This window comes from Oryx dammah, unplaced genomic scaffold, assembly GCF_014754425.2.
Source record: "Oryx dammah isolate SB20612 unplaced genomic scaffold, SCBI_Odam_1.1 HiC_scaffold_22, whole genome shotgun sequence".
NCBI lineage: Eukaryota > Metazoa > Chordata > Mammalia > Artiodactyla > Bovidae > Oryx > Oryx dammah.
In genome coordinates this window covers 41,738,743-41,753,388 of record NW_024070206.1, presented here as the reverse complement: position 1 = coordinate 41,753,388, position 14,646 = coordinate 41,738,743, and the positions used below count along the sequence as shown (strand labels likewise).

General features: G+C 40.4%; 1 protein-coding gene across 2 annotated transcripts in view; it reads right to left on the bottom strand.

The window, feature by feature from the left end:
• KIAA1328 (KIAA1328 ortholog) overlaps window positions 1–14,646 on the bottom strand; it is a 413,466-nt gene that overhangs the window by 57,222 nt on the left and 341,598 nt on the right. For both annotated transcript variants that reach the window (XM_040264880.1, XM_040264881.1), the window contains one exon: window positions 2,359–2,467. In XM_040264880.1, coding sequence (XP_040120814.1) covers window positions 2,359–2,467 — 109 coding nt within the window. The remainder of the gene's footprint in view (window positions 1–2,358; window positions 2,468–14,646) is intronic.

The window sequence follows — 14,646 nt, the reverse complement described above, 5'->3', positions numbered from 1 at the left end:
CAAATTCACTGGTAACTTGCCCAGCTCTGGCTCCACACTGGAGACCAGAAGATCAAGCTGAATTGGGTAAACTCTGATTCAGAATTTTGTCAGGCAAAGTATTTATTCAGCTTTGTGAGCAAAGGTGCAGCTACCCACTGGTATCAGGAATGACAGGGAGAAAAGTCCCTCCAGTCCTCTCTTCAGGTGTAATGGTCTAGGGGTGTTGCCTGTTCTGGTCCAGCAGAAATGCATGGTACTGTTTAGTTCAGTGGTGCCACCTTCTTGTGCCAAGATGCCCACTGTGCCTACTTTCTTGGACACCTAAGGAGTGTGTGATCAGTGTTGGAGGCCAGACGTAAAATAGAAAGACAGAGGCATTGCCACTATCAGCACAGAAAACTATAAAGCGTTCTTTGCTTGTGCTGTAAATTACATATTTATTTTGTTAGCATGAGATAGATGAATATTTTCACACACAAAGGTGCCCTGCTAAAATCAGGATAAGTGATATTAATGTCCTATGGTCAGTATTATTGAACCTCGAAAGCAGTAAACTTTACGCATCAATAAATATTACATTTGCAACATAGTTAACATTCCCTTACTGTCTCTAGCACTTATTACACATTGTAACCGCAAGTCTACAATACATTATTCATATTCGGGGTGTCACCAAGTGATGGATTGCTGTAGGAGAGGCTGTCCTTTAAATAAATCAACAAATAAAAATGCAAATGTTAACATTTTCAGCCACAACTTTTCCCATCTTGAATGGGGAATGAAAATTTCACATTATACTGACAGGCAGCAGAGAGAACAATTAACAACCTACACTGTGAATGAGAAAGATGACTTTGCCATGCTGGGTTTTATCACCTGCACATGGACCCATATGGGACTCTCCTAGGTGTTAGCACTTTCCAGAGAACAAAGGAAAAACTGTCTCCCACAGCCCCTGTTCCATCCCCATCCTTTTCTGCAGGTCTTGACAATTCTTGGAATTTTGGGTAGACAGGGCAAGGGCTTTTATTCTTGTTCTTCTCAGTACTGTCAAAGGTTTCTTGGAATGAAGAATAACAGGCTTTCCTTTTGCATTAAAAGCTTATACGTAAAAGTAGTCTATAAAAATTCCTTTTGTACACTTTGAAATAAAAATAATTCAAATAATCTTGATTCTGAAATCTGGAAAGCAACCACTGTGCTTTCTTGGTAACTGATTTTCATAGTACTGAATCTTTTTTTTCAACTCTGCACTTTGTATTGCAGACCTATAATATGCCATCATGCACTTCTAAGGATAAAATCTGGGGTGCTGCAGATTGTTTTATTTAGCCAAATGCTCATTATTTAAGAAGCTTCTGAGAATCTGTATCTAGCTGATGTGTAGTATTAAGAAGTAACAGAGAAAGAATCCTTTTTTTTTAAGGTCTGTAGATATGAGTCTTCACTGTGATTTTAACCTGGGCTTGTAAAACTCCACAAAGTTGATTATGGTCATTTCAGAAAATGTGTGCTGAGGATGTTCTATAAAACCCTTACTGGGGAAACATTTTATTCTTCTTTTTCATGCCTCTCACGAAATTGAAGTGCAATTATCAAAAACACATTAGAGTAGTGTTAAAGATCTGATCCAAGATCTTTGCATCAAAGACAGGAAAATTCATTTGAAAACCCAGATTACCTTTCTTCTTTACCTTAACTCCTCCATTACTATTATCCTCTGTGCTGAGTCATTTCCCAAAAGTTCTTTAAAATTAAGTCTTAAAATCTATATTTATTGGATAAGATGCTAGGATTTTAAGTGCTTAAAAAATCATATCCCCAAGGAAACACAAACATGCCCTTTTGGTGTTAATGTTTATATATTCAGTGTTAAATGTATAATATAGGAGTTGGCTTATTAGACATGAGAAATTTTAATAACATATTTCTTTTCTTGACTGTAGAAAAGGCCAATCAAAGTATTAGCTCCTCAAATGTCTCTGGTATAAGTAAATATTGACAGTCATTTAACTGTAGTACAAAACCCACTATGGTTTTCAGTATCAATTGATTCAGTAAGTTTATAGTCCAAGTGTATAACCATTTCAGGATAAATTGGGTAGAACCTGCTCCTAAACATTTTCTGATGAAAGGTAGCATTAGCTTTGTGTTTCTATGGAAACCCTGTCAATTACCATTACCAATTAAGGCTAAGCATGGATAAAGGAAAGGGTTCCAGGGGTTCTACCTGGTCGTATCTAGATGATTCCAAATAAGGGCCTCTCTCTTGAGTTGGAGACATTAAGAATTGTTAAGATTTTTCACTTTTTATTAAATAACTCAGCAAAAGTTCTCACCTGGAGAATGGTAAAGCAAAGAATCCCTGAAACTCACCGGGAGCCGTCATGTTGGGATGATGATGTAGCTGGGGTTACAAGCTCCTTCTGGCTCTCTGTTGTCATAGGAGACGTAGACGCATCTTTTCGAACTTCTGCCACTGTCCCTGCATGTACAATAAAGGAACTAATTTGGGCATTCAATAAAAGAAAATGCAAGAGTCTATCATGAATAATATATGAGAGATTATAGGAATCCCCAGGCTTTAGAAGTAAGCTGTCTTCCCCTCTGAAATGCAACAATGGCAGATGGAAAGCTCGGTGGGTTGTTTTGGTTTTGTAAACACCAGTGGTCCACAATATCTTGTTTTTAAAAATTTGGATTTATGCAATAACAGAGATTTGGTTGGTAAACCTGATTATTAAAGTCCTGATGATTTGCGTTTAGGGTAAAAACGCCCAAGAAAGTAGATTGCTTTATTTTGCTCCTTTTAACTGTCTTAAAAGTTCTTTCCTCTCCTTGACAAAGTAGAAAATAGAAAATTTGTACCTTTAAGCCCTCCAAATTAAATTGATTCTACTCCAAAAAAACTTTCAAGGTAGGCATAAATTGTGAATGCTTCTTTTAAAGAACTCAACATTGGGCTAAAACAAGTAAGATGCTCAACTAACCATTCTGGGGCTAATTTGGTTTCTGTTTCTAACAAGCAAGGTTTAGTTGGTAATTACATTTTACTTTTGGAGTGCTAAGTAATAACATGGCATGGAAAGAAAAAATCTTTTGTTTTTATTTGTTTTATTATTACTTAATAATTTTCTCTTTTAAAAAACATTTTGAACAAAAATTTCCAACTTTTAATTTATTAAAAGTGTAATTGAGCTTTTTCATGTATCAAATTCTCATGATAAAGCCAGAAAGACCTTGCAGATCATCTCATTTTACTTCTTTTTTGATAGATGCTTTTTATAGGAAAAGCTCTGGCTACGGTTTCATTTTTTTTAAAATGTTTAAAAAAATTTTATTGGAGTATAGTTGACTTATAATGCTGTGTTAGTTTCTGCCAAACAGCAAAGTGCATCAGTTGTTACATATTCATAACTCTACTCTTTTAGATTCTTTTCTAATAGGTCATTATGGAGGACTAAGAACAGTTCCCTGTGGTACACAGTAGGTCCTTATTAGTTATCCATTTTATATATAGCAGTGTGTATATGTCAATCCCAATCTCCCAATTTATCCCTCCCCTCTGCTTCTGCTCTTCCCCCTAGTAAACCATAAGTTTGTTTTCTATATCTGTGACTTTATTTCTGTTTTGTAAATAAGTGCATCTGTGTCATTTTTAAAGGATTGCACATATAAGTAGTATCATGTATGTGTCTTTCTCTCTCTGACTTACTTCACTCAGTATGACAATCTCCAGGTCCATGTTGATGCAAACGGCATTATTTTTCTTTTCTTATGGCTGAGTAATCTTCCATTATCTTCATGTACCATATCATATTTGTGTGTGGATGATTTCCCACATTTACTGTATGTTTGCCTTTACCAGGCAAATGAGCTTTCCCATTTTTAATTTTCTTGTTTCTATTATAGCTGTGGTCTCTCTTTGTTTTCTTTTTACCCTGCCTAGAGAAGTTTCTTTAGCATTTGTTGTAAAGCTGTTTGGTGGTTATGAATTCTCTTAGATTTTGCTTGTCTATAAAGCTTTTGATTTCTCTGTACAATCTAAATGAATGCCTTGCTGGGTAGAGTATTCTAGGTTGTAGGTTTTTCCCTCTCATCACTTTATTAGTTTTAAATTCTACTTTACAATACTGTATTGGTTCTACCATATATCAACATGAATCTGCCACGGGTGTACATGTGTTTCCAGTCCTGAACCCCCCTCCCACTTTCCTCCCTTTACCATCTCTCTGGGTCATCCCAGTGCACCAGCCCCAAGCATCTTGTATCCTGCATCGAACCTAGACTGGCGATTCGTTTTTTATATGATATTATACATGTTTCAATGCCATTCTCCCACATCATCCCACCCTCTCCCTCTCCCACAGAGTCCAAAAGACTTCTATACATCTGTGTCTCTTTTGCTGTCAAATAAAGCATGCCACTCTCTTCTGGCCTGCAGAGGTTCTGCTGAAAAATCAGCTTATAGCCTTATAGGTATTACCTTGTATGTTATCTACTGGTTTTAATATTTTTTTCTTTGTATTTAATTTTTGTTAATTTGATCAGTATGTGTCTTGGCATGTTTCCCCTTGGGTTTATACTGTGTGGGACTCTCTGAGCTTCCTGGATGTGACTATTTCCATTCCCATGTTATAATCTCTTCAAATATTTCCTTAGGCCCTTTGTCTCCTGGGACCCCTATAATGCAGATGTTGGTGTGTTTAACGTTGTCCCAGAGGTCTCTGAGACTGTCCTCATTTCTATTCATTCTCTTTCTTTACTCTTTTCTGCAGCAGTGATTTCCACCACTCTGTCTTCCAGCTCACTTCTTTGCTCTTATGCCTCAGTTATTCTACTATTGATTCCTTCTAGTCTATTTCACATTTCAGTTATTGTGTTGTTTATCTCTGTTTGTTCTTTAAATCTTCTATCTTTTTGTTAAACATTTCTTGTACCTTGTTGGCCTGTGTCTCCATTCTTTTTCCAAGATTTTGGATCTTTATTATTATTATTTTGATGCTTTTTCAGGTAGATTGTCTATCTCCTCTTTATTTAGTTGTTCCTGTAGGTTTTTATCTTGTTCTTTCATCTGTAACAGAGACATATTTTTCTGTTGACTCGTTTTGTCTAACTTACTGTGTTTATGGTCTCCTTCCACAGGCTGCAGAACCGTAGTGCCTCTTGCTTCTGGTGTATGTCCCCTGGTGGGTGAGGTGCGTCCAGGGGCTTGTGCAGGCTTCCTCGTGGAAGGGACTGGTGCCCTGTGGTGGGTGGAGTTGGGTCTTGTCCTTCTAGTGGGCAGGGCTGTGTCAGGGAATGTGTTGGGGATGGGGTAAGCTTAGGATGACTTTAGGCAGCCTGTCTGCTGATGGGTAGGGCTGTGTTCCTGTCTTGCTGGTTGCTTGACTGGAGGTGTTCCAATACTGGAACCTGCAGGTTGTTGAGTGGTTCCAAATGGGGACCCCTGAGAGAGCTCACACAGATTAATACTGCCCGATGCCTCCACTAACAATGTCCTTGCCTCCACAGTGAGCTATGGTCAATCTCTGTCTCTCTAAGAGATCCTCCAAGACCCCTGGGTAGGTATAACCCAGGTTCCTATGGAGGTATTGCTTTCTGCTAGGTCCCAGTGAATGTAAAATCTTGTGTGTGCCCTCCAAGAGTGGAGTCTCCGTTTCCCCCAGCCCTGTAGAGCTTTTATCTAAGCCCTGCTGGCCTTCAAGACTAAATGTTGGCAGTTCTTCCACCCAATTCCAGACCCTCAGACAGCCTTAGAGGGCTATTTTAATGTGTGTATGTGTGTGTGTGTATTGCCTGGTGAGAGGGCTATTTTTAGTATGAATGTTTGCCACCTCTTTCCTCAGCATATGCTGGCCATTATCCTCTTGATATGGGGGTTTGGCTCGTGTGGTGACCAGAGCCTGCCCTGGATATTGAGCTTGGGGGGGCTCCCCTTTGCTCTGTAGTTGTCACTGCTCTGTCAGGGGCAGGGTCTGCTCCCGAGCTGCTGTAGTAGAGGCCCCAGATCTTATTCTTGCTGTGCTTCTCATCTGTGGTGCAGGTTTGGGGCACCCCCAAGGGGAGAGAAGACACTGAGAATTCCTCCTCTGGCGATATTCATCTGTGGGTATGCTTTCTTGTGTCATTTTTCACCTGTTGTGTGAGCTCCGAAGTTACTGTGTTGCTGGCACTGCTCTCAGCCCCACTGTAACAGTGTGTATGCCAGCAGTTGGCCCTGGTGTCTTATCAGGCTTTGTCTTCACCAGGCCGCCAGCATAAATCCACTCAAATCAGGTCTCGGGATTGCAGGAATCCTGGATCTCGACCCACTGCAGGCACTATAGGGGCAGCTTGGACTGACTTGGTCCCCTCCTGACTGTAGTGCTGACAAGTTCCACAGCTGCTACAACCAGATCTGTCTCAGTTGTGGGGGCACTTGTCCATTCAGCTGTTCCACGGGTGCTGAGTTTATGAAGATGGTCACAGCTATTTAATCTGTGGCTCATGCAGCAGCAGGGAGAGATTTCAGACCTTCTTCCTTCCTTGCATAGTCCCTGGGGTTCAGCTTGGGTTTCAGCCTCACCTCTGTGCGTGGGCCACCCACAGGCATCTGCTCCCCACCTAAGTGAGAGGGGGCAGAGGCAGCGACTGAGGTGCACTGGCGCTTTGGAGGGAGGGGGCAGAGGTGGCAACTGGCTGGGGTGCGTGTGCTCACCCAGGCAGGAGCAGGGGAAGCAGCAGCCGACTGGGATGAGGCTGTGACGGCAGCTCTGCCCTTCATGCCTCACTCAACAGTGGCGCTTCACTTCTACAGCATTCTGGGCTTCCTCCAGCAGCATTCCTGGCTGTGGAGCTCCTCACTCCTATTCCCTCAGGCTGTCTCCAGGCAGCCAACAGCAGTCCTCTTGTCAGGTCTGCTCTCCAAACCCCACGTTCCACACCAGTCCCCCTGTCCACACTGGCAGACACACGTCTGAGGCTGAGGTGCGCAGGGTTATGCACAGCCCGCCTGTGAACGTCTCGCTCTGTCCCGCCTGCCACAGACCGGCTGTGGCACTCTCCTCCAGAACCCAAGTCCCTCCTTCTGCCTGAGCTGATCTCCCTACAGTGAGGAGGATCCCCTGGGCGCAGGAACCTCTCCTCTCCTCCAGTTCCTCACCCCCTCAACCCAGACCCACAGATCCTGTCCTGCTTCCTCTTCTTTCCTTTTCTCTCTTTCATCTTTTCCTGTCCTTTCAGGTGTCCAGGGTCCTCTGCCAGTGTTCAGCAGGTGCTCTGTGAGAACTGTTCCATTTGTAGATGTATTCTTGATGCCTCTGTGGGAAGATTTGAATTCCACATGCTGCCACTCCACCATCTTATCCTTCTCCCTCCTCCTTCTTCTTAAATGTTATTTTCCACATAATATTATGTGGAATATTTTGTATATTCCAAAAATACACAAAACATTCTTGTATTTTTATTGGAAGACTATGAGAATCTCATTCACAATTTTCTTCTGGTTCCTAGGAAACTGTTGCCCAAACTGTGGAAGAAGTTATTTGGGAAGAGTCACTCTCTCTTTGAGGAAATGGTGAATATTCAAAAGATCTGAAAAGACAGCTTTGGTGTGTTAGGAATACCAGATCAGGAATACCATATGCTAACTCAGGGAATGGCAGGGTTTAGCTGGGACCAGAGAAAACCAGGCCTGCATAAGGTAAGAGTCTTACATCTGTGGAGATTAGCATCAGAACAATTACCAAGATCCTGGTATTTGAAAGCCATACTCAATACTGACTGTTCTCTATCATGTAGAGAACCAGCTGGCCAAAAGCACAGTTCAGACTTCTTATACACAAACCTGTGGGACCCTCAACCCAAACCAGTACTTTCTAATAGTGGACATAAACTCCATCAGTTCATACAATGCATGAGTCAGTAAATGTTGACCAAGTAAGTACCTGATGATGCACAGGGGCTAGTACCAGGATTAAATTCAGGCTTAGTTTATGGAGAGGGGAAGGAAGATGTGAGTAAGAAATGAGACACTCTGAACAATCTGGTGAAGAACCATAAATAACTCAAGGCAGTATAAAACATTATAAGGTATTAATAACAGCCAATAGATAACAGTGCTTAGTATGCGCCTGTTACTGTTCTAAGCCTTTTCCATATACCATATATTCACTTTGCTTTTTTAAAAACTTGCTTCATTGAAGTATAATTTAAATACCATAAAATGTATCCCTCTAAGTATACAGTTTGATAAATAGTAGTAAATTTACATAGCCAGTTTTTAACATTTTTGTCATGCGTTTGGTTTTATAACTCAATTTTAAAGTATTTCATCACTCCAAAAGGTTTCCTTATACCCATTTATCGTCAATCTCTTCTCTCTGACTGTTCTGCTCATATTCCCCTCCAGCTCTATCTCTATAGTTTTGCCACTTCTAAACATTACTTATGTTTATCCTCATAAAAACCCTTTGTGACATATACTGTTTCTTAATATCTAGTTACAGATGGTGAAAACAAACTGTAAGGGACTTAAATGAACCACCCAAGGTCACAAAGCTAGTAAGTGACAGCATTTGATCCTAGAGTTTTCACCATTATGCTATATTGCTGAGAAATACAATATGAAAAGTCTGAGGAATTAAGAAGTGGGAGAGATCATATCCAGCTTTAGGGTTAGGGAAGATCTGATGCAGGAGGTGGAATTTTAAAAGAAAGGAACAGGGAGCATGGAGTTCACAAAAGCATTAAATTAAAAAACCTAAATATTTAATAAATTTAGGAAATAGTTCTTGAGCATCACTATGTCCTTTGCTAATTACTTTAAATAACTTCACCTGCATTATTTTATTAATCTTTATAGCAGTTAGTAAATTATGTTATTGTCCTCATCTTATAGATAAAGAAGTGGATACTGTGAAAAGGGCAAGCAGCCTGTCCAATATCACACAGGGCTGGTCAGAACAAGGCTGGGCTTTGAATGCAGTTAAGGTTGATTTGATTCTGAATTGCAAACTCTTAGACACCGTGTTAGTTGGGCTCAAAAATAAAACAAAGCAGCAACAACAATTTTAAAAAATCCATACTGGTCTGTGGAGAGATTATTCTTGTATCAGAGCTTAGAACAGAATGGAACAGAGAGAATGGAGGCAGGAAAAGCAGTTCACCATGACTACAACTACTGGGTGCAATCCTGGGTGACGGAAGGGAAGACATGAATTTGGAAAAATAGCACTGGTGAACCTATTTGCAGGGCAGAAATAGAGACACAGACATAGAGAATGGACTTGTGGACACAGCGGGGAAGGAGAGGGTAGGACGGACTGAGCGAGCAGCACTGACCTACATACACTGCCATGAGTGAAACAGATAGTGGGAAGCTGCTGAATAACACAGGGGCCCACCTGGGTGCTCCGTGACATCCAAGATGGCTGGGACGGGTGGTGGGGGTGGGAGGGAGGCTCAACAGGGAGGGAGTATATATACACACACACACATACACATGCACTTAAAGCGGATTAGTGCTGTTGTATGGCGGAAACCAACACAACATTGAAAAGCAATTATCCTCTAATTAAAAAAAACACAACACACTTATAATGAACATCAGAGCTTAGCCTGGCCTAGTTTAAGTGTGCTCACAACACTGACATTAGCCTATAGCTGGGAAATATCTAAAACAAAGTCTATTTTATGATAAAGTGTTGGATATCTAAAAAAAGAATAATAATAATGGGAAGAGAAACAACTGGGAAGTATTTGTGGCTGAGGCGAGGGGGAAGAAGAAATGCCTGGTAGTAATAAGAGAAATATCTTGTTAGTCACTATTACACAAAACTTGAACATTAGTCTTTTTATTCTCTGCTTTGATACTTCTTGCAAAAACCTGGTTGAGACAATTGATATTTGATGGGAAAAATTTTTTAAAGAAATTTTAATAGAGTACAGTGACTTCTATATTCTTCATAAATATACAGAATTATGAGGAATCCTTCATAATTGCAGGCACAATAATGTATGTATATATGCTCATTCATTTTTCTAGGTCAAGGGACCATAGTTTTCATTAAATTCTGAAAGAGACCCCCAAAAGTTAAGAATGATTGCTCTAAGGCATAGGGCAAATTTACCTCTTTTTGTTAATTCTTTAAGCTCTATTCCTTATTAAGTTTACACAAAGCTATGTATCAGCTTTTAATATTTATTCCTTCTATAAAATTTAATATTAAGTATACCAACAATTACATATAGTTAATGCATATTCATAGAATGACATATCTCTCTCTTAACACAAACACACAATGTACACATTTTAAAAACAAAAGTGCTGTTAAGACTATCATCCATTAGGCTGATACTTTTCACACATAAAGGCATATGTTTATACATATGTAAATATATGTGAATATATTTATGTAAATAAACACACATATATCTTTGCATACACAGATGGAATTGAATATAATGGATCATATCCTGTTTATACAGAGCTGGGGATATGTCTGCTCATCCATCAATCAACATCTTATGATAAGAGAACTTCTTTGAGTTCAATGTTTAAGAAAAATCCATTTCTGGGCCTTTGTTTCATTTTGCATTTTTAAAATAGCTGAGCTATATTATAGTATTCAGTGTAGTTTAAAGAATAAACATTAAAGAAAACACCAAGGTAAGCCCTTTCTAGATCAAGAAAAAGTACTGGCGGCATGCCACCTGGAAGCATCACCAATACACATCTCTGATTACAATCTCTTTTTGCCTCCAAGAGCCAGCCACCAGTCTTTTAATTATTACCTTTCTTCTTTATAGGTTTACCACTTTAGGTATGCATCCCAGAATGGCTTAGTTTTGATGCTTTAAAACTTTATACAAAGAGAAATATATATATATATTCTTTTTGAGACTTCTTTTGCTCAACATTATGTCTGTGAGATGAGTCTGTGTTGATGGTTTACATACCTGCAGTCTGTTTCCTTTGCTCTCCAGTATTCCATTGCATGCATTTATGACTTCTTATCTCCTTTGCAACTGACGGGCATTTGGAGTGTTTCTGGTTTGGGGCTATTTTGAAGAACGCTGCTGTGACAGAGGCTGCTAGTTATCCACCACAATGCCCACAGCTAGACTGCATTCCCTGCTCTCCCTTGTAACTATGTATGGTTACATGGAAAACCAGTGGACACTACTGGTGCTATTTCAGGCCTATTAAAAATCTTGAAACCTCTCATATGTAGTTTTTCATACCCCTACTCCTCCTTGTTGACTTTCTATGGCGGGGCCAACGGTTTCTTACACAAACTCTTTTAGGAAACAAAGGGAGAAAAGACTTTCTGACTTATTTAAAAAGAAAATTGTGGTCAAAAACATATTTACTATTTTAATGTGTAAAATTAGGGGCTTCCCACGTGGCGCTAGTGGTAAAAAATCTCCCTGCCAAAGCAGGAGACACAAGAGATGCGGGTTTGATCCTTGGGTCGCGAGGATCCAGTGGAGAAGGGCATGACAACCCACTCCAGTATTCTTGCCTGGAGAATCCCATGGACAGAGGAGCCTGGTGGGCTACAGTCAATGGGGGTCACAAAGAGTCAGACACAACATAAGCGACTTAGCAGGCATGCATGCAATGCGCACAATTCACTGGCATTAGGTGCATTATAATGAATGTTGTGTAACCATGCAATGCTCTAGTTCCACAGCTTTTCACTACTATAAATGGAAACCCTGTACCAAGTAAGCAGTCATTCTCCATTTTCCCTTCCCCCACAGCCCCTGTGAACCACTTAATGTCCTTTGTCTATTTTGGGTAGTTATATAAATAGAATCATACAACACGATTCCATCAACATGGTCTTCTGTGTCTGACTACCTTCAATGAGCAGGATGTCACTGAGGTATATCCACACTGTAGCATGGATAAGAAGTTTATTCCTTCCTATGGTTAAATTATATTCTACTGTATGGATTTTTTACATTTTGTTTCATCTGTTCATGGACATTTGAGTTCTTCCCACCTTTTGCATATTATGAATAGAGTTGTTATGATAACATGTGTGTAAGATTTGCTTGAAAGCATTTGAGTGGAACTGACAAGTTTTGTGGTAATTCTGTGTTCATGTATTGAGGAATTATCAGTGTTTTCTACAGTGCTCCTCAATTTTAAAGTCCCAGCAGTGATGTATGAGGGTTCTGATTTCTCTACATGTTCTCTAACTTTTCTTTTTCTTGGTATGCATAGAAAATACATTTATTATTTTAATTTTGGGGGCATCCTGGGTATCTCAGCTGGTAAAGAATCCACCTGCAATGCAGAAGACCCCAGTTTGATCGCTGGGTCAGGAAGTTGCCCTGGAGAAGGGATTGGCTGACCACTCTAGTATTCTTGGGCTTCCCTAGTGGCTCAGATGGTAAAGAATCCACCTGCAATGCAGGAAACCTAGGTTCAATCCCTGGGTTGGGAAGAGGGCATGGCAACCCACTCCAGTATTCTTGCCTGGAGGAGCCTGGAGGGCTACTCTCCATAGGGTTGCAAAGAGTTAGAAATGACTGAGTGACTGAACACACAGTACATTTTAATGTTTGATTTCTTGACTATTCTTTTTATTGGAGTATAGTTGTTTCACCCTGCTGTGTCAGTTTCTGCTGTACAGCAAAGTCAATCAGCCATGTGTATACATATATTTGGTGTTTCCTTGGTGGCTCAGATGGTAAAGAATCTGCTTGCAATGGAGGAGACCCAGGTTCAATCCCTGGGTTGGGAAGATCCCTTGGAGAAAGGAATGGCTATCCACTCCAGTATTCTTGCCTGGAGAATTCCATGGACAGAGAAGCCTGGTGGGCTATGGGGTTCAGTCTATGGGGTTGCAAAGAGTTGGAGATGACCGAGCAACAAACAGTTTCACTTTTCTTATCTAAATTGCCTCTTTTGGATTGCCTTCCCATTTGGGTCACCACCAAGCACTGAGTAGAGTTCCCTGTGCTGCACAGTAGGTTCTCATTAGGTATCTATTTTACACATAGTAATGTATATATGTAAGTTCCAATCTCCCAATTCACCCCACCCATCTCCTTTCCCCCTTGGTATCCATACATTAGTTCTCTATGTCTGTGTCTCTATTTCTGCTTTGCAAATAAGATCACCTTTATCATTTTTCTAGATTATATATATATATATATACACATTACTATACAATATTTTTTTCTTTCTGACTTACACCACTCTGTATGACAATCTCTAGGTCAATCCATGTTTCTGCAAATGACACAACTGCATTCCTTTTTATGGCTGAGTAATATTTCATTATATGTATATATCACATTTTCTTTTTCTTTTTTTTTTTAAACTAGAGAGTAATTCGGAGAAGGCAATGGCAACCCACTCCAGTACTCTTGCCTGGAAAATCCCATGGGTGGAGGAGCCTGGTAGGCTGCAGTCCATGGGGTCTCGAAGAGTCGGACACAACTGAGCGACTTCACTTTGACTTTTCACTTTCATGCACTGGAGAAGGAAATGGCAACCCACTCCAGTGTTCTTGCCTGGAGAATCCCAGGGACGAGGGAGCCTGGTGGGCTGCTGTCTACGGGGTCGCACAGAGTTGGACACGACTGAAGTGACTTAGCAGCGCAGCAGCAGAGAGTAATTTCTCCACAATGCTGTACTGGTTTCTGCTGCACCACAACATGTATCAGCCATAAGCATATATATATGTATAGACACATATATCCCTTCCCTCTTGAACCTCTCCTCCCCCAATTCCACCCCTCTAGGGCATCAGAGAGTACCAGGCTGGCTGAGCTCCCTGTGCCACACAGCAACTTCCCATCCACTCCACACATGGCAGTGTACAATGTCAATGCTATTCTCTCGACCTGTCCCACCCTCTCCTTCCCCCACTGTGTTCAGAAGACTCTCCTCTACGCCTGTATCTCTATTCCTGTCCTGAAGTATATTCATCAGTACCACTTTACCAGATTCCATATATATGGATTAACATACAATATTTGTTTTTCTCTTTGGTTCACCCACCTCATTTCAACAGACTCATATTTGTTCTTTTTCATGGCTGAGTAACATTCTATTGTATATATATATATATATGTATATATAGATAGATAGATATACCTCAACATCTTTATCTATTCATCTGTTGATGGACATCTAGATTCCTTCCATGTCCTGGTTATTGTAAATAGTGCTTCAATGAACACTGGGGTACATGGGCCTTTTTCAATTATGGTTTTCTCAGGGTATATGCCTAGTAGTGGGATTGCTGGGTCATATGGTAGCTTTATTCCTAGTTTTTAAAAGTAATCTCCATACTGTTCTCCATATCGGTTGTATCAATTTACATTTCCACCAACAGTGCGAGAGAGTTCTCTTTTCACCACACCCTCTCCAGCATTTATAGTTTGTAGAATTTTGATAACGGCATTGAAACATGCATACTATCATGTAAGAAATGAGTCGCCAGTCTAGGTTCGATACAGGATACAGGATGCTTGGGGCTGGTGCACTGGGATGACCCAGAGAGATGATATGGGGAGGGTGGTGGGAGGGGGGTTCAGGATTGGGAACTCATGTACACCTGTGGCGGATTCATGTCAATGTATGGCAAAACCAATTGTAAAGTAAAAAAATAAAAATAAAAAATAAAGAGCAAAAAAAAAAAAAAAAACCAAGTCATT